The sequence below is a fragment of the Apteryx mantelli genome, chromosome 7, assembly GCF_036417845.1.
Source record: "Apteryx mantelli isolate bAptMan1 chromosome 7, bAptMan1.hap1, whole genome shotgun sequence".
Classification (NCBI taxonomy): domain Eukaryota; kingdom Metazoa; phylum Chordata; class Aves; order Apterygiformes; family Apterygidae; genus Apteryx; species Apteryx mantelli.
In genome coordinates, this window is record NC_089984.1 from 26,016,916 (window position 1) to 26,042,299 (window position 25,384).

Sequence of the window (25,384 nt, forward strand, 5' to 3'; positions counted from 1 at the left end):
ACGAAGGCCCCCCCGCCGCCCTCCCCTTCCCGCCGCCCAACGGCCTCCGCCGCCAGGGGCCGCTGTGGGCGCTGCGCGCGGCGGGCGGGGCTGCGAGGGGCGGGGCCGGCCGCGCGGCGTTTCCGTTGGCCGGGCTGGACGCCGCACGCGCTCGGGGCCGTTGCGCGCCGCCGCCATGAAGCCGGTAGGAGCCTGTGGGGGTGGCTGCCGGGACTGGGGGCGCTCCGGGGCCACCCGCGCCGCGGTTGGGCTGGGCGGGACGGGACGGCGCGGCGGTGTCCGGGCTCCCCGCGGCTCCGTGTGCGGCTGCGGGACGCGCCCGGCCTGGGCGGGCATGGCCGCGGCCGGGCTGCCGACGGGGCGGCGCTGGCGGAGCCCGGGCGGGCTGCGGGCTCCCCGCAGAGGGTCTGCGCTCCTGCACTGGCTCCGCATCCCGCCGGGCAAAGCGGGTGCGGCGTGGCTGTAGGCTGTAAGACACGAGAAGGCTCTTAGTGCTGCAGCGCAGGTGGTAAAATACGGCGTGAGTACTGAGGGCAGGCAGCAGCTCTGACGTTCTGCTGCACATTTGCTCTTTACAGTAAAGGTTTGTGTCTCACCACCGAAAAGTGAATTTGTCAGAAATAAAATAGGAAAAAAATGAATCTCATGTGGCAGATGTCAATCAGTTCGCTCGTTATAATGAGGAGTATAGTGTAGGAGTGTCAACAGAGAGCAGGATAATCTGCAGTGTTTCTTGCTCAAACTTATTTGAGTTCTGACGTGGTATCTGGAGAGGGAAAGCAGAATTGGAAGGGACTTTTAGGTGGTATTGCTAACTAAAGCTGTTCTAGCTTATGGTCTGATGTGGATGGTGTAGAGACAAGGGTCACCTTTGTAAGGCCCTTGTGAAGAGGTTGAGGATTTGACCAGCAGTATTTTCAGAGGTCTTTTAGAATCAAGAGGTGACCCTTTTGGAGTTTTCATATCATCAGCCTTCACAAAAACCTTAAAAGCAAGTCAATGCTGTCATCACTGGTATCTGGGATAACTGGGTCTTAAGGTGAACATTTTATCCGAGTTCTTCACAAGAAGGAGATCGCAATAAAAATAATGGCTCACGACTTCATTCAGGCCTGGTGTAGACTGATGATATCTAGGGTAATCTGTGGATTGATTCTGTCTCTTCAGTTCTTTCCCAACAGCCAGATCTAAAAGGGGAAACTAAGGTGAACTGACAGAAATTCCAGACCTGAGAGCTCCATGCTGGTCTGGTCACTTATTTCCTTACTGAGGAAACACGTCTTCCCTCACCAATATGCTAAAATCATGGCCAGTTTTTTTCCCCCAGTCTCTACCTTCCCATGCCCCTCATCATGTAAACCGTGTCCATTTCCAGGATCCTGAACGCTCTGTGGAGCGTTTTGCATTTTTTGGTCCAATGCGCCTGTACTGATCTCTGCATCTGGGATTTCCCCTTACCCTCCTTCTCCTGACCGCTGTGGCTGCATGAGCCTGGGCACCCGTAGTCCCTTCACGACTTCTGCGTCACGCAGTTCTGAGCCTTGCTGAGAGCGGCCTGGGCTCTCCCATGTGTCAGACCTGTTGTGGAGAGTCTGGGACAGGAGAGAGCCACAGCTCAGCACTGTAAAGTGTGCTGCATCAGGACATCTGCCTGAGGCTGTAGCCTTGTACCAGAGTTCCTAACCTCACTGTGTGCTGGGGAAGAAAACGGACATGAAGAAAGGAGACGGAGTGCTTGGGAGTGTGCGGGCCAAAGAACTGTATCCTGGCTATTTGACACACTTTGAATAGCTGTATTTTTTCTGTGTCTAAAAGTGGATGAGTATTATGCTTAATAAAAGAATTGTTAAAGGATGTTTTCTGTAAAACATTCTTCACATTCTATCTTCTCATAACATAGCTGGGTAGATCCAGAGCTGATGATACCACTGGAAGAAACAAGTTGTTCAGCACTGATGGAAATAATGTGCTTAGTGAGATTTGAAAAAGTGAAATTAAATTTTACAGGGGCTACAAACAGGTCAGTTACTTATAGTTTTCTATTTGTTTCCTAGAGAAAAAACACAAAACGAGTTCCAAGCTTTCGTAAGTTATTGAGAACTAGTAAAATAAAACTCGACAACAAACTAAAGAATAAACAATATAAGCAGCAGAGTGCTGCTAAGAAGTATCGAAAAGAACAAAAGAAGCTAAGGCAGGCTGTCAGAGATGCTGTCTGTAGAAAACCTGTTCCACTGGAGGAATACAAGAAAAAACAAGTTGGTAAGTGTTTGCTTGTTATGAGCAGTGAATTTATCAACCTCTCAGACTTTTTTTTTGTAGGGGAAGGCAAAGGTACGAGGGTTACTAATATCCTGCTACTTTATGTTGTAAAGTTGTTTCAAAAAAGTTTAATTTAGGGTTCACAAATAATTGCTCTTTTGGTTAAAGAAACAAAGTTACGAAAAACACAAACTGTAGCCGTTCTGGCAACAAGATCTGACAGATGGAGGTGGTAAAACCCTGTTTGCTATAATCAGCATTGTATGTTTCAATAAAGGTGCAGTTTTCTGGGATAAATTTTTTTGGCCCAATGTATGTGAAGATTGATGAGCTCAAGGTTGAAGTGAGGTCTAAAATGACCTGACAGATGTAGGCAGGGTAGGTTTTCAAGTTTAAATATATGTATGGGATATTAATCTGTATACGTTGTCTTCTAAAAGCTGAAAAACGAGAGGAAGAAGAGGAGGAAGATGCTCTTCCACTGGATATGATGGATGAGGATGACTTGAAATTAATGGAAGATCTGGCTCAAAAAGCATCATTTTTAACCAGAGATCTTTCTTCTAAGTGAGTATTGTTGTGATGTCTACTTTTCACAGTAATTTAGCTTTGTGCGGTTAATATGTAACATAATGCATTTATCAGGAGGTCACTTTCAGTCAATTGTTTCTTTGGAGTTCCGGTTTAGCCTTTTCTTAGTGTGTCAGGGTAGTCTGTATTAATGTCTATCAGTACATTCACCTGCCCTCTCCGACCTTCAGGATACTCTTTCTGCACAGTGTTCACTCCTGTGAGGTCCCTAACTGTGAGAGAAGTAGCATTCCTCAAACTCAGAAAAATGCTTTATTCTATATAGAGTGTTTATTTTTCAGAGTATTCAGGTCCTTCCCTGGGCTTTCAGCCACTCTATGTTACATACTGCTTTGCAAATTGAAAAAAATGCTCTGGAGGTCATGTCTGTTAAAACATACAACACAACACACATAGAAAAAATTCCTTTCCAGTTTTCTGGTACAAAGTGTTAGGAAGAATTCACAGTGAAAATCAGCAAAGGATGGTGCTAAAAGTGGTACAATTAGAAGTCTTTAAAAATATACTTCTACAAAGTAGTCTAGTTAGATGACTGTTTAAAATTGCTAACTTGCCTTTTTGATGAGTGGGAAGAGACCCTGGATACCTAGCCTCTATAAGGTGCTTTGAATTTTCTCTGTAAATTTCCGTTTTCCTTAGTTATGAAACAGTTTTTCCAGACGGAACATTGAAACGAGTAAAATTGATTGTTCACCGTTTTTATGAAAAAAGAGGGAGTGTATCTTCTAGCTTTCTTTTGCCAATCTGTGGCAAATTAATTTGTTAATGCTGATTGTAGTTATTAATAATGTAGACTAGTTTCTAAGGAAATTAATAAGGCTGTGCTGACATCTTTATGGTTGCCATTTTGCCTCTTTCTATTTTACTTACTCTTTTTCAAAAATTCTAATATTTGGGCCTGAAATAATGTTCTATAAGGGTGCTGGCCCTTACCTGGATTCATCTGATCTGCTCACTGTTGCCTTACTTTGAATGGCCCCTTAATCCCTTGCTGCTACGTTAGTGGAAGCAGTGCCATCTCAAAACCAGCCAGCACTACAGTTTCCAGGTGTCCTTTATAGCACAGAATTTCCTGTGTTTTCGCAGCAGGTGTATTTTTTGCATGCTCAGTTGATCAGTCACAGATGTGCAGAGGTCCTGTGCTCATTGCGTAGCGTTTGGGCACGTATGAATGTTTGATCTGCACAGGAACAGCAAAGCTGATGCGCTGTGCAGGGCAACTGTGTCATGCGTGCTCTGTAGACTCACTGTGGTATGAAGTTAATTCACATACGTGTGATTTTCCTTTCTGAAGCCAAGCAGTCGCTCAGCCCAGGGCTTCCAGAGTTCTTCAAATGTGCCTAGCTGAAACTCTGCATCTTACAAGATCAAAAGCAGATGTTCCTGTTATAGGACAGGGGAAGGGAAGAGCATGTGATCACATGGCTCACTTCCACAGCATGATTCTTCATCCCTGGCTTTTGGGTTATTGATAAGGAAAACAGATAACACGCTTCAGAGATGTGCCTGTACTGCAAGTGGTTACACCTTTTACTTAGATTTTTCTATAAATTCATTTAATTAAATCGATGTAAGCATTTTGCTTGCATGTTTACATTCATGTACAATCATTTCAAAATTCACCAAATAACTTGTATGACCTGCTAGATTAACTAAATTCTCATTTTTCTTTGCTCATATCACATTTATGTTTCCTTTAAAAAGGAGATAGGAAGCAGTTTTTTGTCCTGATATCAAAGATTCTATGTGGATCCACATAAACACTGATTGAGAGAGTGGTGACTGGTTCTGTCATGGTCAACGCACTGAAATATTCCACGTAATAAGATCAACCATCATTTGTTTTTCTAATTGTGAACACGTAATCCAGGTAATATACTGTCATATATGGTTCATGTCTAATTAGATGGTTAATTGATTTAGTTTGCCTTATATTGTTCAGTGAACCCGTTCACATCAAGAAACGAAAACATGAAAGCGTGATTGACAGATATGAGAAGATGCCTAGACGCATGCAGACTGAGCCAGAAAAAGAACTCATCCATCTGCTCCCCATCAAAGACAAAGGTGGCATTATTCCTCAAACCATGGAAAAGCCAGGTAAGACACAGATCCTGGAATCAGTGTAGTAACAAGGTCATCCAAGATGTATATTATGTATTCTTTTAAAATTCCAAAGCATTTATTACATGCTTGACACTAGAAACTCTATCTTTGCAGTTCTAAATGTTGCACAGGATGAAGAGGAGGAGGATACAGAAGAAATGGAGGTAGCAGAGGGTAATAAAACATCCTGTTTATTCTTTTTTCCAAATCACTGACGTAACTGAAGAGTACATTGCTGTTCTTTAAGGAAATTTGTAATGGAAGTGCATTTTGTTTAGGGTGGTTTTGAATATGTTCAGTTTGTTGTGTTACTCCCAGAGTATAACAGTGAGTCAGATCTTTCCTTCTTACTGTTAGAATTCCAGGGAACAGAATTTTCACAGCTGGTTTCAGAATCACTCTCTCTTTGAGATTACTTTGATTTTTGTCTGGAATTGATGTTTTCTTCAACTTTACATCAGTTGTGTCATCTTTGCTATTGAGAAGGGAAATCTCAGTCTTAGTTAAGGAAAGTATGGTGTGGTTTTAGATTTGTTATTCTGAGAGAGTTTTGAAATGCAGTTCAGGACACAGGCTTACGGAGGTTTTTGAGTATATACTGCCTTTGATGTTTTTAACATCAAATATCAGAACACTAGGAAATGTAGACTTCAATTTTTGGTTTGCTATCTAGTGAGAGTCATATTCAAGTAACAGTCGTAGTTCTAACTCTGCCACTTATAGGTCAGAAGGGCATACTCGAGGCAAGTTAATCCTCAGAAAAGGCAAATAAATGACTTGTATTTTTAAAACAAGAAGTGGATGGTGAAAAATATGCTGCAAGTTGCAAGGCACTGCTGTCTCTTGGCACCACTGGGATAGTATGTTGATATATAATGTTAATACATTACCACTGTACCTAGGGAAAACCATTTTCAGATTCAAAATAGATTTGGTCCATTTCTTTTTGCAAGAATAAGATTTTGGGGTGCAGGAGAAAATTAAGCCCTGGCTTAATAGAAGCTCTAGCAAGGTAATTCTCCTTAAGCTGCTTTTACTATGGAACTGCATGTGGTATTGCTGTGTGGGGTTATCACAGTACCCTTTTGAAATGTAGTATCTAGAACTGTAGTTTGCAATATGGTATTTGTTAAGTGCTTTCCCCAGTGACCCTCCTCTGTAACCCTTACGCTTTGTGCTAGACTCCAATGAAGAACCCCTGCTTGTTCTCACTCCTGAGGAGATGGCTGCTCAAAGGAGAAGAAAGCTGCAAGAAAGGAAGATTCATATTGCTGCTTTAGCATCTGCCATTCTCTCTGACCCAGAAAACAATGTGGGTAGTGTTTATTTGATGTGCATTTATGTGTGCTTGTATTGTGCAGTAAATCAATAAATGAAGTGACCAAATAATAGCAAAAGCAGCAAAATATGTCACTGGAACAAGCAAAAAAGATCAGTCTTGCACCCCCTCCCAGGGGATTCCAAGCAGTGAAACTGTTGCTTTTGCCAGAGGTTGGTACAGTGGTTTTGAATCCAGTGAAGATCCAGGCAACTGTATCTGCTCTGTTCAGAAGTAGTTGGTCTCTCTGTGAATACAAATGATGTTAGGAATAATATTGTCAGTACCTGCTGTTCAAGCTACTTTGTTCCTGGGTATGACCCTTATTTAAGCTCCGATTTCAAGGTAACTGAAACATAATATTTTGGGATATGCTATTATTTTTCTATTATTCTGTGTAAGTTTGTAATGGCATGGTAGTTTGAACATTCCCAAAATATTTATTAATTTTGTTGGATTATCTAATGTTTCTTGACTCATTATGCAGTGCTAAGTAGAGTCTGAGTAAATGCTGAGTTATTCGCTTTCCTATTATAGTATGAGGCATGTTTCTTGTGGCTAACTTTTGCTGTAGTGTGCATTATGCTTGTAAATTGGTTTGGAAGGTGATCTTCAGCTGACCTTGACTGCTTCTTTTCTCAACCAGATTAAAAAGTTGAAAGAATTGCGTGCCATGCTGATGGAGCAGGATCCTAATGTGGCTGTGATTGTTCGGAAGTTGGTCATGGTTTCTTTGATGGAGATATTCAAAGATATTGCTCCTTCTTACAAAATTCGGCCTCTGACTGAAGCAGAAAAGGCTACCAAGGTAAAATTCCAAGTTTCTTTATAGTGTCATTAGTAGTTCAAATTGTTTTAAATTATGCCAAAAACTAATACTGATTTTTTTTAATAAATATTTACAGTTTGGAACAAAGGGTGAAAGTACTTGTGGAAATTTTGAAACTCTGACACTTTGGGGGGCAGAGGTTTTTGTTTTGAGCCTTTGATTCTTATATAGTTCCTTCAATAAGCAGGTGACGTGCTGGTGGTGACAGAGGGAAATAGTAGTATACAAAAGTAGTATCCCAAACCTGGGTGACTTTCACCGTAAACCTTGGAATAAGACAGTGTTTTGTTTCAGATTGAGGAAGCTGTAAAGAAAGCAAATTATGCAGCATTGTCACCTAACTGCCACAGATTTCTGTGTATGAGTTCAATAATATGCTGAACAAACGTAGGATAACTTGTTTTTTGGAGCTTTTTATGACTTTAAAATAACATCTTGTGCCAAATTTCAGTTCAGTCCCTTTTAATGAAATAGGCCTAATTTGGAAAGGCCCTCTAAGCACAGAACATGTAAATAAGTGTTATTTTAATAATACATTTCTAGGAATGCCTGATTAGAAGAAAAAACATCTCAGATATCTGATATTAATTTAAAAACTTTTTTTTTTTTTTTTTGCAATACTGGTTAATTTCAGTATTTAGATCTCCAAATAAAATTTCATTTGTATTATGTTTACAGGTTAAAAAAGAAACTCAGAAATTAAGAGAATTTGAAGAAGGCCTTGTGAGCCAGTACAAGTTTTACTTGGAAAATCTGGAACAGACAATTAAAGGTAAAGTCAACACTTTCCATTTTTTGCAGCAAAAGCAAAATTGTTTGCAACATCACAGTTTGCCTGCTGTGACTGAATGAATGTTGCTACCTGAGCCTTGTCTTTCATACTAGTACTGTTTCATATAAGTATGTAGCAAACTGCAAAAACTAAAAATATAAATGTGTAGAAGCTCTCCTACATTTTGCACAGTAATAACTAAGAATGTTATTTTGTGCAGATTGGAAACAAAGGAAGCTGAAGAAAAGTAATGTCATCTCATTAAAAGCATATAAAGGTCTAGCAGAGATTGCAGTGAAGTGTCTGTGTGAGCTGCTTGTGGCCTTACCCCACTTTAACTTCCACAATAACATCATTGTTCTGATTGTTCCGCTCATGAATGATACATCAAAAATGGTAAGCGATTTTCTGATCAGGAAAAGAGTTCTTGTTCTTCCTGAAAATAATTTATTTCAGAACTTTATCCCACAGTATCCTAATCATGTAGCCATATCTTTTCACTATTTCACAGGCTTTGTCCACTTAGTAAATACTGTCAATATGGTCATTAGCTATTGTCATGGACTTGACTTTACAGAAGAATTTGTTTCGATTCCCATTTCAGATTTCTGAACTGTGCTTTGAGGCAGTAAAAAAGCTCTTTAAACAAGACAAGCTGGGCTTTGCTTCACTCGGTGTAGTTAAGGTCATTTCTGGTCTTGTGAAGGGTAGAAATTATGATGTCAGACCTGAGGTAAGAGTCTTTCTGTTGTACTTCACAGTTTTTTTCTGTGGTTGGTTAAAAAAAATCTGAAAGTTAATGCAGGTGCTATCTATAGACACGCAGCATTTCATCGCTCTGACAGAACAGACAAGATTAGAAGTAGGCTGAGCCAGAGGGTTAAAAGGAGAGTATGGGGCTGGAGACAGAGACTGGGAAGAGGAGAGCGCATCGAGACGCAGACATGGGAGACCTGAAGTGAGACAGAGAAATGGAGGAAGGGATAGAAATGGACAGTGCTCGGAAAGGGACTGGGAGCAGAGATGAGCAATGGCGATGGAAAGGAACATGAAGGAAATTAGAATGGAATCCAGGAGTTCTTAGACTCTCCATTCCTCTGTTGTGGCTCATCTTTTCTTTATTTTATTTTACTATAGGTCTTAAAAGTATTTCTTCACTTAAGAATTAAGGAAGTAGAATTAAAAAAAGACTCTGAAGACATTGCACCAAAGAAAAAGTTCATGACTTACAAAGAGAAAAGAAAAAATCTTTCAAGAATGCAAAGAAAGGTATGACTCGTGCTTTCTCTTGCTCTATTTTAATGAGTTTAGGTAGCAAAGTGTTCTAGCAGTGACTGCACTTCCTTTGTTGCCATTGTTAGCTCTCAGCATCAGTAATCAGTGTTTGCACTGTACTCAGAGCATTCATGAGGTTCTGAAGGGAATTTAAGTGATCTTCCTAATTTTGTTCTCATCCTTGTGCTGTCTTTCTGGTGTTGATAATGCTTTCAATTGGTTGGTTTTGTTGGCTGCTGGGAAGGGGCATATCTAAGAAGCTGGTTATCCTGCAGCATCGCAAACTTTAAGCAACTCACTAAGATGGAAGATTTGTTTTCTAGTTGTGTTTGGAACCTGGATACCCAGGCTGGCTGAAAACATTTAATTTCCTGGAATGGCTGTTGTCTTAAAATCAATTGTATGTTTTCAGTGGAAGAAAGCAGAAGAGAAGCTGGAACGAGAACTCTTGGAAGCAGAAGCTTCAGAAAGTAAAGAAAAAAAACTGAAGCTGGTAAGTAATTTAGAATTTATTTTCCTATTTTTACAAGGCAGCAGTTTCTAGCCTTTTTGTTACCAAGCATCTCCCCTCCACCCCCAGTTAGCAGCATTCCATGCCTCTGGTTAACCATAGCAGCTTACATTTTACTTGTGCCGGAGGGATAGATTTTAGTAAACAGAACCCTCACATTGTATCCAGAAAACTCAACTTAGCCATGCCTATTTCCTTCTGTTCTCTGCACAAAAAGGTATTTGAATCCCCAGGCACATGCCCTCCAGGTGTCCTGTTCCTTGCTACATATGGTACTTTGTAATAGCTGTTACCAGTTTCTCAAAGGGGCCTTTAGGCAGGGGAGGAGTGTGGCTACCTTGAACTGAGGGGAAGAGGGGCTGATTAGCTCAGACAGCGTGGGGGCACAGAGCAGGGGGCAGGATGACAGGGCTTGGGCTCTTCAGCACTGGAAGAGCAGAGATGGCGGTGGCAGACCGGATTTCGGAGGCCTGAGTGCAGGCTTGGACTGCAAGGAGGCACGGCAGCAGGGCCAGTGCTGTGGCTTTTGCTGTCTGTTCTCCTGTACTGCGCAGCTCTGCCAGCCCCCTGGAAAGGCACCCTGAAGCATGGAGGGACGGAAGATGCTGTGCTGCTCCCTTTCCTGAGGCTCCTCTCTCATGTCTCTTGCCCCACCAATAAGTGTGCTGCCCAGGAATCACTGGTGCTGGCCCTCAAAACTGTATCACTGTAGTTTAATGTGATAGTACAGTAGTACTAGGAATATTTTTAATTGTGTTTAAGTGAACTAGAAATGTCTGTTTTCCATGCTTACGTATTTTCTTTTCCTTTCTTTTCTTCAGCACACCGAGACTTTGAATATTGTATTTTTAACATACTTTAGAATCTTGAAGAAAGCTCAGAAGTCTCCGCTTTTGCCAGCCGTGCTGGAAGGCCTTGCAAAGTAAGAATTGAGTCCATGTTCTTTTGTGTGTATTAGAGAAGACATACAGTGCTAAAGGTTTTTTGGTTGTATCTTTTATAAGCAATGACAGAAGACTGTCTCTGATGAATTTGGTGAAATTCCTCTATTTCTATGCGGAAGTATTTCCCTACTTCTAAAAGCATTTCAATGTGAAGTGAAATTGCCAGGATAGAATTGTTGTGATGCAAACCCAGCAGGTGTGATGCAATTGCATTTTTTAAGTTTGATAGCTTAGTAGAGAAACTGAGCATGTCTCTAGTGCTATAGGGAAGCTGTGATAAGCAGTTGGAGGCTGAATTGTGTAACTATGGGAAGATGCAGATGTTCAGCATTTGATTTAGCTCCGCTTTTAAGGTTTGGACTTTGGCAAGTCAAAATATTTTGAACTGAGTTTGTAGATAATGCTTATAGCTAAAAATAAAAATCCCTCTGCTTCAAGGTTTGCCCATCTCATAAATGTGGAATTTTTTGATGACCTGTTGATTGTTCTTCATTCTCTCATTGCATCGGGGGTAAGTTGAACTTACTTTTCTTAGTTTTCTTAAAATGAAGTTCTTCTGAATGCTTATCAGTTTTGTATTCTCAGGGTTTAACCTATCGGGAGACTCTTCATTGCATTCTCAGTGCTTTCCACATACTTTCTGGTCAGGGTAAGAGCTCTTTAGAAACAAATTTTTGTTTAATATTGTCTGATAAATTAATGGAGTTAACCTGTTTATTTGGGATTATGTTAATAGGTGATGTTCTTAATATTGATCCGATGAAGTTCTACACACATCTTTATAAGACTCTGTTCAGCCTACATGCAGGTAACTTCAGATTTTTATTTTCAGTGTTTAACTAGATGATAATGTCTATTCTGCTTTTAGCATTAATACAGTGTTAATAAACTGCAGACGTGTTAAGATGCCTTTTATATTTGAGTTTTGAAAAGGGTAGCTATCTGTTTTAATCTGCTTTTTTCTCAAGATGCACATTGCACTACTGCAATACAGATACTAAAACTATTACTGCAGGATGTGGTAACAGTTTCTAATCATGTCATTTCTGTAAGGAACTCCTGGCATGTGATCTTGGAAAAGCACTTATCCTCTCTTCAGATTAATTTTTTTGACTTCTTAATAATTGGTTCTTTCATTGTCAATTTAAATCATTTTTTTCTGATTCTTTCTCTAATGGAGAAAAATCTCTAATTTTTCTATTTTAGTTTTTTAATGTCTAATTTAGATTGTTTTCTAAAATTAACATTTAAAATTTTTAATTTTTGTAGTTCTGTTTTTTCAATTTTTCTAATCAAATTTTCCAGTAATAATTCTGAGGCTTAATAGTTTATGAAAAAGATACTTATAAAATTTAAAATTCACATAATTTGAATGGGTATCATAAATTTATATTGAAAAAGGAGGGAAGAAGGAGAAAAAACATTCTACAGTTCTGGGTAGGCTAAAGTAGATCTGTGCACAATATAACAATTTATAAAAGATGGAACAGTGGGTGTACTTAGGGTTAAAACACTATCTCTAATTTTTAGACATTTTTGATGTAATAAATATTTTCTTAGAAAGGAACTCAGAAGGAAAGATACATTGTTTCTGCTCAAAGCTGGACTAGTTTTACCAAAAAAGGTTGGGTGTTTCTACCTGTATCACATTAGTGCTGTGTTTAACATCTTACACTTTCATACTATTTCTCAGGTTCCAGTGTGCAGTCAACATGAACTGCAGAGTATTTTATTTATTCTTTGTATTAAATACCTGTTTTTGAGGTGGTACCAACGATGATATAGGGATTGTGCTCCAGTGCCTGGATGTCATGCTTGCCAAGCGGAGAAAGCAGGTTTCCCAGCAACGAGCTCTTGCTTTCATAAAGCGACTTTCTACACTTGGTCTCCATGTACTTCCAAACTCCAGCATTGGGATCTTGGCAACAAACAGGGTGTTAATGCACGTAAGTTCTACTTGCTGGAATTTTTAGCTTACTGGTTAAAGGTGACTGAATTTTTTGCCAAATTAATTTTTTGCAAAGTATTTTGAAGCATCTTAAACAGGAACGACTAAGAATCTTCTTAAATGCTGCTGAGACTGAATAAAATGGAATGAATCCTGGATTTAAGTTAACTGTTTTATAATTGGATGTGCAACAAAAGTAACTCAGTCCCTGTTTCCGTTGCAGACATTCCCAAAGATGGACCTCCTACTAGACAATGAATCTCAAGGCAGTGGAGTTTATCTCCCAGAACTAGATGAACCAGAGCACTGCAACGCTCAGAACACAGCTTTGTGGGAGCTTCATTTACTGCAGGTTGGTGACTAGCTGAGTGATTTGGGAAGGTCAGTAGTAAACATCTGCTAAGTGTTTTATATGGTTACACAAATAGAGAACCGAGATCTCCAGGCTTATGCATCAGTTCTAACCCACAGGAGCCTGCTGCATATTCCAACAAAGAGGAACAGCAGCACAATGGTGTAGGGAAGTGAGGGAGCTCAAAAGAGGATGTTACACATCCCCAGTAGTGATACTACCACCCGGGTCTCCCTGCAGGCTGCCTAACAGACTCATTTGGAGGCTTTTTCATCTGTTGAGTTCCCAGGCAGTCCAACCCTTCTCTGGGAACAACTTATACCCTGATTCCAGCGAGGGTCTGGGGTTTGGGGGGGACTTCCTCCACCCTTTCTCTTGCCTTCTGGCAGAAGGCATCAGATTAACTGCAGAGTTACGCTCACAGCATGCCAGCTACTAGTGAATAGCTGTACGACTGGGTGTTCTTGTTCATTTAACCTTAGAAACTGACTGATTTTTGTGTGCTCAGCTTCTTTATCTAAAACAAATGCAGAACCTTCCATCTTACTGGAGTGGAAATAAATTGGAGAATCCATGGAAAAATATATCACCACTTATCCCTCACTCAACTGACTTTCTCCTTCCTTTCTTTCAGAGGCACTATCATCCAATAGTGCAGAAATTTGCAGCTCACCTTATTGTTGGAGCGCCAGCTGAAGGCTCAGGAGCTCTCTCACCTGACTTGAGCCGAAGGTGAGCTATCAAAGAGTTTTCATTTTAAAAACAGTGCTCTGGCAAAGTAGCAGTTGTTTACACTGTATTAAAGGAATCCCTAAAAATAGTTATCTATAAACTTAAAAGATTCTGTTCTTTTGAAACTCACTTTCTCTGTTCTTCTGCCAGTACAGAAAATTGGCTTTTTTTTTTTCTTCTTGTGAGGCTTGTTGCCAGGCTTTGACAAGGGTAAAAATCTCAGTGTGCAGTGTGCTTTCTTCCCACGGGAGCAAAATAGCTGGACTTCCCCAGTAGCAGCCCTGATCTGAATATGGATCAAGATTGTTGAACTGTGGCTGTCCTGTGTACACTGGAAACCAAGATGCAGCAGAAAGTCCAGAGTGTGTTAAAACATGAGAACAGCCATCCCAATTCAGATCAGGGATCTGTCTAACTCAGTATCCTGTCGTCAGTAGTGGCTGTAAGCAGATGCCTAGGCAAGAGCAAAAACAGGGCAAGCATGTAAGACAGTTCCTGTGAGCAGTGTCCTAGCCTCTGACTGGTTTCAGTCCAGGGGATTTCCTGAACCTGATGTCATGTTCTGTTTAGTAACTTTTCTCTTGTCTCCCATTTCTTCCTCTGTGCTCCTGCTGAGTATTAACCAGATACATTTTACTTGCTTTTACTTGTCTTGTTTCCCAGCGGCTAGTTTCCAGTCTTTTCCAGTTTATATTCATCACTCTGGGGGATCAGGGTAAATGGGGGAAAGAGGGTTGCTTTTGATTGGTGGTAATATTAAAGTGTATATTCTCATTTTGGAAATATATCTCATACCGTGTTTCTTTCACTGAGAAAACTGTGGTTATATTATAGACCTGCTACAGAACTTTTTGAGACATACAGCATGAAAGGAATGACTTTTAATCCTCCTGTTGCATCAGTAACACCCAGAAGAAAGGTACTGTCTCTCCTTGTCCTTTTTTAACATGTTATTGTGTACCAATACAGTCTGTATCATCTGCTGGCTCACTGTGCAGTGCCTGGGCATGAGCACACTTAGTTTGGCTTTCTGAATTTTGTACCTTCTCAGTTAAGTATTTTCTGCTGGCCTAAGATAGCACTGACTCTAAAAGAAGGAAGAAAAGCTATATGGATAGTTCCATCTCCCATAGCACCAGTTAATGTAGCAAGATGAATGTGGTGTCTAGTATTTTTCTCATCTTTTGGACTCTCCAGTGGCTCAGTGCAGATTTCTTGTCTCTTTTCTGTAATGATGAACTAATGTTTGTTTATAAAGCAATAATAAAAAGCCAGCTCTCTTTTCCCAGTGTTGGGAGTTGGCAAGACAGCTAAATTCCCAGAGCCTTTGGTTCAGTATGTGGAAGGACACTGATCCCCATTAGTGTCAGTTTATAGCTTTAAAGTGTAAATTTGAAGGGAACAAAGAGCTAATGTGGAAAGAGGAGAAGGAGGTGAACAGTTTTCACATCTTCAGCATTGGATGTGTTCCAGATGCCAACCCCCATTAAAGGTCCAGGGAGTGCTGTGCCCTTCAAAAAGTGATAATTAATTCTCTTTCTTCCTAATGAAAACATTGTAACCTATTAACCTCAGTAATGCTTCCAATTCATAACTCACTAATGTCAGTTAAGGCCTTGAGAGCACAGAGTTTTTCCATTATAGCGAAGCAGCTTCTGAAAATGTATTTGTACCGAATAATTCTGTCCTTTTGTAACAACTTCTAGACATGTCTGTCCTGCCAGGGTGTCACATTAGCAGTTCTGACAGAATGAGGCTGGGAACAGCAGATGGGAGAGACTCTCTACGGCTTGAACAAGGAAATGCATAAGCTCTTTAAGATACTGGAAACAAAGAAAGAGGAAGATAGGAGAGAAAGCAGTGACTTTAGGTGGTTGTAATGGCCATACCTAGGAAATTTACCCTGGGGCCCTGCTTGCTGTCTGGCTGTTCGGCTCTTTTAACAAACTTTGGCAGTATCCAGGTGTTGCTGTATATCTGTCCCACATTGACAGAAGCTCTGAATGGGAATTTGCTTTCCCTGTGCACCACTAAAGGAGAGGAGCTCATTCTTTCTGAGTGAGCTTGCATGAAGCACTTGCCCTTGTGCGTGCTAAGACTTGAACAGGGAGGTGTAAATCATGTGCGTGACCTTCCTTGCCTGAGTACCAGGTAAGAGTGGAGGGCTCCCTGCGCAAACACCTTCTACTCCCAGCATTGATGTTTTCACTAGCCTTTTGCTCACAGCTGCTTAGTTAGTTTTTGTAAGGTGTGTTGAACAGGAAGAAATGTGTAAGCTCCTTCAGAGCTGGGGGCTGTGGCTGTGTGTAATACAGAGAACAGTTTAAAACAAAACAGAAAATCTTTACAAAAACCAAGAGCTTCTGAAGGACTGTTGGACACATCGATTTGTTGCTATCCAAATGAAACTTACTCTTAGGCCTGATCTCAGTGGGCTGCCAGTTCCATAGATCTGCTCTAGCAGATGATGAAGGGCATGGGAGAGAAACAGGACTGCTACTTTGAGATGCTCATTGAAAACACATACATGTCTTGCTTGCTAATACAGCTACTCTTCTGTAATTTTCAGGATACATTCTCACAAACGGATTCATTTCTAAATGAAGAGCTACATGAACGGCTTCAACAACACATCAGTGAGACTGCTATTCACAAACCCTTGGATTTTGCTAAACACTTAAAGGAATCATCCCTCTCATAAATATTTCTATCACATTCAGTTGACTTAATTATGGAGAAAGAGTAGCTGAAAGAAATTTTCACTCATTAAAAGAATTCAAGTAGGATTTTGCTTGAAGATAGAAAAGCATTAAAAAAAAATAGCAGCAGGTTTCACACAGTTAAAACACCTCTCCATTTCACCACCTCGCCTGTGTTCTCCGGACTTGGGAACCACAATGAACAGTCACATCAGTAACTTAAAAAGATATGAAAACAGGTCATTTAAAAATTGTTTGCAACCACGTATTATAGTATAATACTTTCGTTTACAAACTTTCTTATTTTTCTAATAGAATATACACGTGTTTCTGAAAAAAATCACAGTTGTGTTGATAAATGAATATATTCTTTGAAATTTTTACGTAGTATTGAGTTCTTTGATGCTAAAATACCTGGAGATTTGCAGTACACATCATATTTTTTTCTGTTTTTCTTCTTATGTCTCCTAACCATTTCTCTTGTCTTGAAATGATTTTACTTTAATGTTTTTTTTTTCCCAATGAAATCTCTTTGGTATTTATTAGCAAATTGAGATTACTAAATTCCAGTTCTGAAATAACTCGATAATTGAATTTTCTACAAGTCTATTGAATGCCTTCAGTAAGCCATCCCTGTCAAGAATACCGGACAAACTCAAGGTAAGGATTTTAAACCTTTTAATCTTGGCAATACAATTTTATCCCCATTCCCCAAATGCTAGTCAGTCTGGTGGCCTCAGAATCTGTGCTCAGTTTCATGTTGGCTTTGCAAACAGTAAGTAAAATATATGAAATAATAACTTCAAAATGAGAATTAGCTTTATATGTTTTCCATTGTATAGGGGATGTTTTTTAATGTTTAGTGTGTGATGTGGTAATGATGCATGTTGTGAGTTGTGCAAAGCATTTGTTCAAGGGACTGACAGCCTTACAATAATTAGAAAATATTTATTTTTTATCTAGAAAAGTTAGTCCTTTATCCTGATTTAAGGTTCTTAGATACTTTTAGCAATAATTTACTTTGTTTTTAATAAGTGTTTTTAGTATCACTAAGACTGGTTCACCTAATCCTGAGTAGTTAAACATAAATTCACAAACATTTTTGGAATAGGCATCTGTCCATTAATGGATTAGAAAATACATATTTTACTATGTGGATTAAAAAATAACCTGCATAATACTACTGGGTAATACATGAATAAATAGCATCTTCCACATGTTTCTGACTGGTTAGGTCTGCATTCCCATAGCTTTTGACTAATTCTGACTATTCTAGTTTTTAAGTGATTGCAAAGACGGATATGATTTAAACTCTGAAAAACTCCAAGGTGGTCATTTAGCAGTACTTTGTCAGTTCAGGAAAGCAGAAACAGAGTCCACATCTTAAACCATTTATTTTTTTTACAACATATACAAATACAAGTTTATTCTTCAAGTCAGCAGAGAGAAAATATTCCAGGTGGAAGGTCACTTTTAAAATTGTACATTTTACATAATTTCAAAACAATGTGAAGACTGGCACATAGTGATGTTGCATTGTCAGAATACTTTGACATGCTTTAAGAGGCAGAGGAAGATGACTGTACAACTAATAAGTCATTCTGAAATATCCTATATGTGTATGGGAGAGAAATCTATTTACTGCTATTTATTTTTGTGTTTATTTTGCTAATTCTGCCAAATGTCTAGCACTATTGCAGTTACAAAATATTTATCACAGTCAGAAAAAACTTCACCATCGTTACATTGAGTGGGCTACCCTAAAAGTAAACTGAATTTTATAGTGGACTAGTAACGGCAGGTGATGAAGAAACAGTGTTAGCTGAAGCTTAGTAGCATTTTGAGAGCTAGAGCAGAATGAACAGTTCGGTTTCAGAAGCTGCAGACTCAACCTTTTACTGCAATGTAAATCTGCCAGCAAGTTCTTATTTTGTAAAGGCAAACGATAAATAAAAGAGGATGTGTTTTTAAGGTAGTTAGATACATCCACGTTAAAGTCTTTAATTCTTTAAAACGTGATCTCTAGAGGCAGACTGCTTTCAAAACATGGCTATTGAGATACTTCATCTAGCAATATTCATAGTACTAAAGATAAAAAAGTGACTACACTTTAAAAATAAAAAATGAGACAGTATTTTTGTATCATACTGAGCCCAGATTTAACAGTTAAAAAAACAGACAGATAACCCTTCGGACTCTACTGATGACCTCCTGGCGTCCTCAATTCCTGAAAACAGAATAGTGCTGCAATGGGGCCAGGATCCACAGCTGCCCGAGTTTTGTCCCATACAGTCACAGCACTGCAAGCAGCACATGCTACGCAGAGAAATACAAGACATTGGTAGAAAAGTAACAGTGGTTTGAAAGTAGTGCAGAATAAAATACTTCTGTATGGCCCACAGGCAACGGGGTGCGAGATTTCCCCATGCAAACTGTTCAGTGAGGCCTGCTACCACTCAGAGACTGCGCGCTTCTGGAAGGTGTTGATTATTTACATTCCTTTCTTTCAAACTTTATCCTGGAAGCTGCTTCCTGTAAATAGTTTGTAATGTGAAAAATGAATGTATTTTTTTCATAATTGATGTCTATGCCCAGCCAAAAGCATAGAAAGGGACAAAAGTTACTTTGTCAGTCTTGTCCTAGGAATCTGTGGACAGATTTCCTGCAGCAAGAAAATCTGTGGATAAGCAGGATAAACTTTCCTATTAGAATAATAACTCAGCACATGAAATCTATTTAACTGGGCTTTCATGAAAGTTAACAAAAACCCTCTGTTTAATGCTTTAATTAGTGTTTTATTTTCATTTTTAGGATATTTGGAACCAATGCAAATGGAAGGATACTGTAATCCTTTCTGTCTTCACCAAAAATGAACCACATTGCACCAACAAAAAGAATTTACTCTGATGTTTACCAATACCTAGAAGCTTTCTAAAACTGATTAACTGATATATGTACATTAATGAAAATACTTGAACAGTATAATTAGCCTCACAAACCTCTAAATGCCTATAAAGCCACATAGTTTCCTTTCACTGTGATGAACAGCAACAAAAGCAGCTTAGACCTTGACGGATGAGGCAGGTATCTCTATTCATAAACTGTTCCCACAACTAGAAAATTATTGTGTTAGCAGAAATAGTACAAACTATTGTTTTTTAAACTGCTGCCAGACTTCAGGCTAGTATTAGAGCTGCTTTACACATTGTAACAGGGCTACAGCTGTCCCTTACTTTCCCAAGTTTTTTTTTTTTTTTTTTTTTTTTTTTTTTTTTTTAAAAACACAGTGTGAAAGAAAACCATTAGTGGATGATGACGTGTATGAAAACTTGCTTGGTTGGCTCCCTAATGAATTAGCCAGCGTCTCCCAGACTTCTAGGATACTGAAGGTGATGTTAAAAATTTTATTTTCAGTGCTGCTGAATATTAAAAAAAAAAAAGTTGCTAAATAGGTACAGGCAAACTGTACAGGAAAGTAAATGCTGTTTCTAGAATGTTAAAAACACTGAAAGGAAAAATTCTTTAGAGCATGGAAAAAAAAAATTGCATTAGCTGAATTGTGCAGTAGGTCAATGTAAATATTTCCCAAAGCAAACTGTGCATATAAAGCTATGCATAATTTGTCACTTTTAACATTTTATTCAGTATCAGTCTTGCATTATGCATGTGCCATGGCAGGGAAGGGCACATAGCTCATTTTTAGAGAGGCTGGGTACGCTGCAGTTAAAATTTGTCAAGACAAGCCTGGCCATTGTATGAACAGCTTATTTCTGTTCACTTGGCCAGTAAACACACACGCACACAGAGGTAACAACAGATTTTGAAGCTTTTGGGTAGCATTTTTAAGAGTCACTCGTTTACCTTCAGATAGATAGATTAATTTTGTTTTCATTTCTGGATTTCTAAGTGTACAGACTGGTGTGACTCAGGCTTTTTATATAGTAGCCAAACAAATAATGTACCTAAATCCATTTAAATGCAGCACTGTATAGAGTCTTGGATGAGTCACTTTTGAAAACGTTAGCCATAATCATTTGCAATGGAAATCTAAACTAATAACTTCAGACAAGGAAAAATCCGAATATCTAACTTCTTACACGCTTGCCAGAACAGTACTATGACTGAAGCGGCTGAGCTGCAAGGTGGCTGGGGGTTTTTTTGAGTGGGAAAATGACTGTTGAATTGCAAAATGCTGTTTTGCTACATCAGTACTGAAGATTAGCAGTGGGAAGTGCATGGCCTCCAGGATATGCCACAAGGAGATTTGATTTTTTTTTTAGTCTGGTTATTTTTCCTGAAAGCTGAAGTGACCTCAAGGGGGCACTTTTTGCTTTGGTAATGATTGTTTTGTAGGAATTTTCCTTAGCATATACTTAGACTTCATAGCTTCTGATGACACAATGTAGGTTCTGCCTGCTTGTTTATAAATCAATTAACGACTTTGCTTTCTTTTTTTCTTTATTCGCTAATTATTTCTCTATTTATTTGGTTGTTACAGGACTACTGTCTGTAACTCCTTTCCCTGTCCTCCTTGCACTGACTAGCAAAAGTAAACATTTAGTTACATTGCTGTTTTATCCTTTGCCTGATACAGCTTCTCTCCTAGAAGCAGCAGCTGTTTGTGCTTGAGCACTGATGCTGCTGGGGAGTCGCCGCCTGCATTCATGGACTGCTTGATTTACTTGCACCAGGTGACTGAAATGCTTTGTTCAGGGTGGGCTGCTGGGAGACAAAACCTGGCCTGAGCAACGTGTTCACCACAGGTAGATAGACAGAGGTCATGTGGGAAAGGAGAGGGATGGCTTTTCACCTGTGCCCCTGTAAATTGGGAGGGGTTGTTTTAAGTAACTAAGCACAACAATAACTCCCACGGAGGGGGGAAAAAAAGACAGCCATAACTAATTGAAACTTCAAAAGACAAATTCAGCAAACACGTACAAAACTTTACAACAGTGTTTATATGTAAACAAAAATGTCAGGAGTTATAGTGTAAGAGTTCCTCATACTCTCTGGGTTTAAGAGGCAAGTAAAAAAACAGCTATAGACATTTTCTGATTTATGGAAAAATGTATTTTGAATGTGAAATTTTGAAATGTTAATTACATTTTTCAGTACACTGTTTAAGTTTGGTCAGTTTCAGATATTAACTTTTTTTAGCTGAAAAGAAACGACCTGAAAAGTTTAAATATTTTTTCCTCTAAATCCAGAGAGAGGTGAAAATTCTGCAGTTTCTAAAAAGTAGTATATGATAAATATATTATACAATGGCACATACTTTGGAACATGATAATAAATATTCATTCTTTCTTTAAACATAAGTCTGGAAAACTAGAATTTATAAGAAGAAAATATTGTTTCTTGTCAAAGGATCACTACCAGTTAGGTGTATTTAGTTATTATTGTACATTATTTTGTTAAAGTAGATAAACCATAAATAATTTGAGCATTTTGTGTATATTCACCAAAGTTAAACTGATATGCCAAGGAAGTTACAATATATTTAAATCTCTTTACAATCACTTAACACAGTGTTTAACAGGAATCTTTAGGTAAAAGTGCATTATTTTAATATAATACACATAACACTCTGGTTCTAGTTCTCTGCCTTCGGTTTCCCTTGAGGCAACTAGTTAAAATTATCTTTTTAAAACAAAAAGGTGTGGGGGGGACATGTTTGTTTACAACATACAGTCCAAGGAAACTGCTTCATCTGCCTACTGAGAATCTGCAGATGTGAAAATAAATGGGAAGAAGGGAATCTTCCGATAGGTGACAGGCATCTTTCCAATCTACACCATCCCACTTAGCATTCCCAGAGCGAGTGTGTGAATCCAGAAGCACTGTCTGGATTAAGCATCTGTAGCACAGGCCGCACAATTACTGACCAGTTCAGACCACAGCGGGTTTCTCCAAGGGCACTGCAGAAGGCGTCAGTGATGTAAATTCCAGTTCTCAACAAAATGAAAGAACAAATGCAGAAGAAGAGGGAATGTTCTGGGATCTTTCCATTATTTACTTTGCTTTCCTTGAATTCAGTTTTTTTGATGATTTAGGGTTTTTATAGTAACCTAGAAAGAAGATACCAAATTTGTCCATATTTGAAATATTTTGCAAATGATATTGATATTATTTGAATTCTGACAGTATAATAATTTATCAATAGTATGACAATGCATGTCAAATAATGTTTTGATAATTGAGTATATGTGGAAAGGAAATGTAACCTCCTAAAAGTCATCATATGTGAGATGGGATTAACACCACCGAAGATTTCTTATTCATTTATAACAAGCTGTAACTTCTCAGATGATATCTCAGTGCTGTAGTAGGCAGCATTATGTAAATCTCTGGTTAGTGTAAATCAGTAGGCAAGAAGTTGGATGCATTATCTTTATATAAATGGGACAGTCCTATGTTGTGTATTTATTTCATTTGTTATTTAAAGTCAAGCAAGATAGAAGAAACTAAAGAAATAGAGAAAGGATAGTAAAAATGTTTAAAAATTTGTGGCAAAATTTCCACATAGGGAGAAATTAAAAGCATAAACTTGTTTCAGCTAGAAAAGAGATCATCAATCCCAGTGATTTTATTATATGCATGTAATGTAACAATACCAAAAGCTCCACTGGATGCTTTCATTTATGTTGGCTCACAGCAAAAGAATAACAGGATGTTGTTAACTAAGCAGTTAGCTGTTTAAAGTACATACTGTAAAATAAAATAGGCTGCAACATTCTGGTTTTGTTTTTTAAATGGGGAAAGGCAGAGTAAAATTCTAGTTTTCATACCATTTGGATTCACTTTAGTAAATGTCATAGTAAGTAATTTGAGATCTTATTGACTACCAGTACATGCAGGTACTTGTGTCTGTGCACACCACTAATAAAAGTTTTCATGGCTCTTTCTGTCCGTCCCTTGTACCTCACCGTGGTTTACCCAACCACATCTTTGAAAGAAACACACTGTACATTATGCATTAAATGACTGCTCAGAGTTGGAATCAAAAGCAAGTACCATACCTGAACAGACTGTACTGTGGGCAGTGGTGGATGTCACTCCATGATGTCGCTGAAAGTCAAACTGCATGCAGACCTCTCATCCTTGCTCTGTGGACTGTCTGGCAAGACCTGCAGAGGTGGTGATACAAATCCCCGATACTGCTTACTTGACTTGGTTAACTTCTTGAGTTCACTGGCAAAGGAAATGCCTTTTCTTTTGTCATCTCGTGCTGCCTGTTAAAAAAATGAAAAGAAAAAACATTGCAGGACTAGTTTAATAGACTGCAAAGCTATTAATAAAGCTGCAAAATACAGGAATTTAATATGAAAACAAGATTTTTCTAAGCAGGCCTGACTTTTCAAATTCAGTGCAGCTGTGCTTTCATAGCCAAGCACATTTTTCTGATTGTTCTGAATAAACGAATTAATTGAAAATTATGTGTTGTCAAAGATTAAGACTATGCTTAGCAAATTTGGTATAAACTTCTATAAAATCTGTGCTCACGACACTGTTACTTTAAAGCAACAGCTGCTATGGATTCATGGCATCTTCTGGAAAGGAGAATGCAGTTACTTCCCCATGTGGATAAGTATTACAATCCTTCCATTTTCCTGAGCCTGAGATAAAGCAACAGAACAATTTTTTCAGTGGATAAGAATAAAGGGGACCTTATTCCAGTAGTTTTTAAGTTCTGCCCATTTGAATATTCCTGTCTTACTCTGATGGGAAGCAGGGCACCACAGCCAGAAGATTTCAAAAATTAGAAAGCTGGTAGCAAAAGATAAAGGTTGTCATGGGAGTTGCAGGCTGTGAGAAAATCATGTTGCTGGATGCAACTGATGCAGTTTTGCAATGAAGAAACTAATGGAGGTGCGGGGAAAATAAATAGGACTCTGCCTTTTGTTGTAGTCTCCTTCCCCCCCCCCCCATCCTGTAAAATGCTGAGGCATCTCCTGTAAGATTTTATTTACCGCCTGATCTTAAGCTTGAATAAATATTGATAAAAATGTCAAGCAGAGGTACCGAGTCCCTAGTACCAGCTGGTCATACAAGTACGAGAGGTGGCAGCTTGGCTCTGAAAGCACAGCAGCAAGAGGCTCTGCTTTATAAAATTGTTTCATACTATATTCAGGCTAAAACGTTTGAGTTGTTAAATGCAGGCTCTCTTAACACTGTTTTTGGAGGCTAGCTTACAGCCTTCTGTTAATTCTACAGTTTGTGGATTTTTTTTTTTTTAAACTAATTAATTCCATTACTACCACATATCAAGTCAGCCTTTTTGCCACTTCAAAATCTCATTTGACTGTTTAGCATCTCCCTCCTATTAACAGTATGTTCTTGTCAAACAACTGATCACATACCATCGATATATAAAGCCTGCAGCAAGGTATTTAATCTTTTACCTGAACTTGTTCTTTGAGCTTAAGGATAAATTTTCCTGCTCCCTTCCACTTGCTTTGGGCCTGAAACACACACTCTTGATCGGAGAGAATCCTCTGAGATGGTTTAGACGTTGAGGACTTCTTGTTTGCTGGCTCTTTTGTCACCTCTTCCAACAGGACATAATCACTCGGATTGGGATTGCTCAAAATGCTGTAAGAGTACTTGGCTTTGCAAAGAGTCTGTTTAAAAGCAGAAAGAGATGACGTTATCACAGAGTGAGTCGGTTACTGGACAGACTCTTCAGCTAGTGCTGAGAACAAAACACACATATCTTGTGTGAAACCAGCCTCCACCCTACGTCTTAGGGAACCTGCTAAATGGCACCAGCATGCTGTTTACCTGCTGTATGACGTCCTGAGCTGTGCTAAAGCGGGGAGCTTTGATGACAGTGCGTGGTTGCTCTGGGGAGACATCATGCACCTGAACAAAGAAGCTGTCATCCTCAGAGCTGATGGTTGCATCTTCCTTTGTTTCTTGAAAGAAGTTTCTCTCATTTAAATTCTATAGAAAAAAAGGAGAGCCAAACTTATGTAGTTCAGAGAGGTAACTAATTGCTGGGGGTCACAGAAGATTTTTTTTAACTCATGGAAATCAGAGATTTTG

General features: G+C 39.0%; 2 protein-coding genes across 3 annotated transcripts in view; one reads left to right on the top strand and one right to left on the bottom strand.

Moving 5' to 3' along the window:
• Positions 1–124: 124 nt before the first annotated feature.
• Positions 125–23,244, top strand: NOC3L (NOC3 like DNA replication regulator). 2 transcript variants are annotated; one of them, XM_067300058.1, is made up of 21 exons: positions 126–184; positions 2,055–2,262; positions 2,703–2,829; positions 4,796–4,953; positions 5,074–5,133; positions 6,141–6,271; positions 6,924–7,085; positions 7,785–7,878; positions 8,099–8,274; positions 8,483–8,611; positions 9,016–9,147; positions 9,566–9,646; positions 10,486–10,586; positions 11,047–11,119; positions 11,194–11,257; positions 11,345–11,416; positions 12,373–12,554; positions 12,780–12,908; positions 13,543–13,640; positions 14,475–14,559; positions 16,210–23,244. In XM_067300058.1, exons 1-21 carry the CDS (start codon positions 176–178, stop codon positions 16,339–16,341), a joined length of 2,403 nt encoding a protein of 800 aa, XP_067156159.1. In that variant the 5' UTR covers positions 126–175; the 3' UTR covers positions 16,342–23,244. The 2 variants fall into 2 exon arrangements, with proteins under 2 accessions (XP_067156158.1, XP_067156159.1); XM_067300057.1 differs by lacking the exon at positions 8,483–8,611 and having other exon boundaries at positions 125–184.
• Positions 17,715–25,384, bottom strand: part of PLCE1 (phospholipase C epsilon 1) — a 145,576-nt gene continuing 137,906 nt past the window's right edge. Inside the window, exons 29-31 of the mRNA XM_067300059.1 lie at positions 25,121–25,282; positions 24,742–24,960; positions 17,715–23,571 (exon numbers count right to left, since the gene is read on the bottom strand). Of these exons, the coding sequence (XP_067156160.1) occupies positions 23,392–23,571; positions 24,742–24,960; positions 25,121–25,282 (561 nt within the window). The 3' untranslated portion in view covers positions 17,715–23,391. The remainder of the gene's footprint in view (positions 23,572–24,741; positions 24,961–25,120; positions 25,283–25,384) is intronic.

Bases quoted from the DNA above. Each gene is read 5' to 3' on its own strand.
- NOC3L (XM_067300058.1), top strand. The intron at 2,830-4,795 runs GTGAGTATTGTT...TATATTGTTCAG, and splicing joins ACCAGAGATCTTTCTTCTAA to TGAACCCGTTCACATCAAGA. The intron at 9,647-10,485 runs GTAAGTAATTTA...TCTTTTCTTCAG, and splicing joins AAGAAAAAAAACTGAAGCTG to CACACCGAGACTTTGAATAT.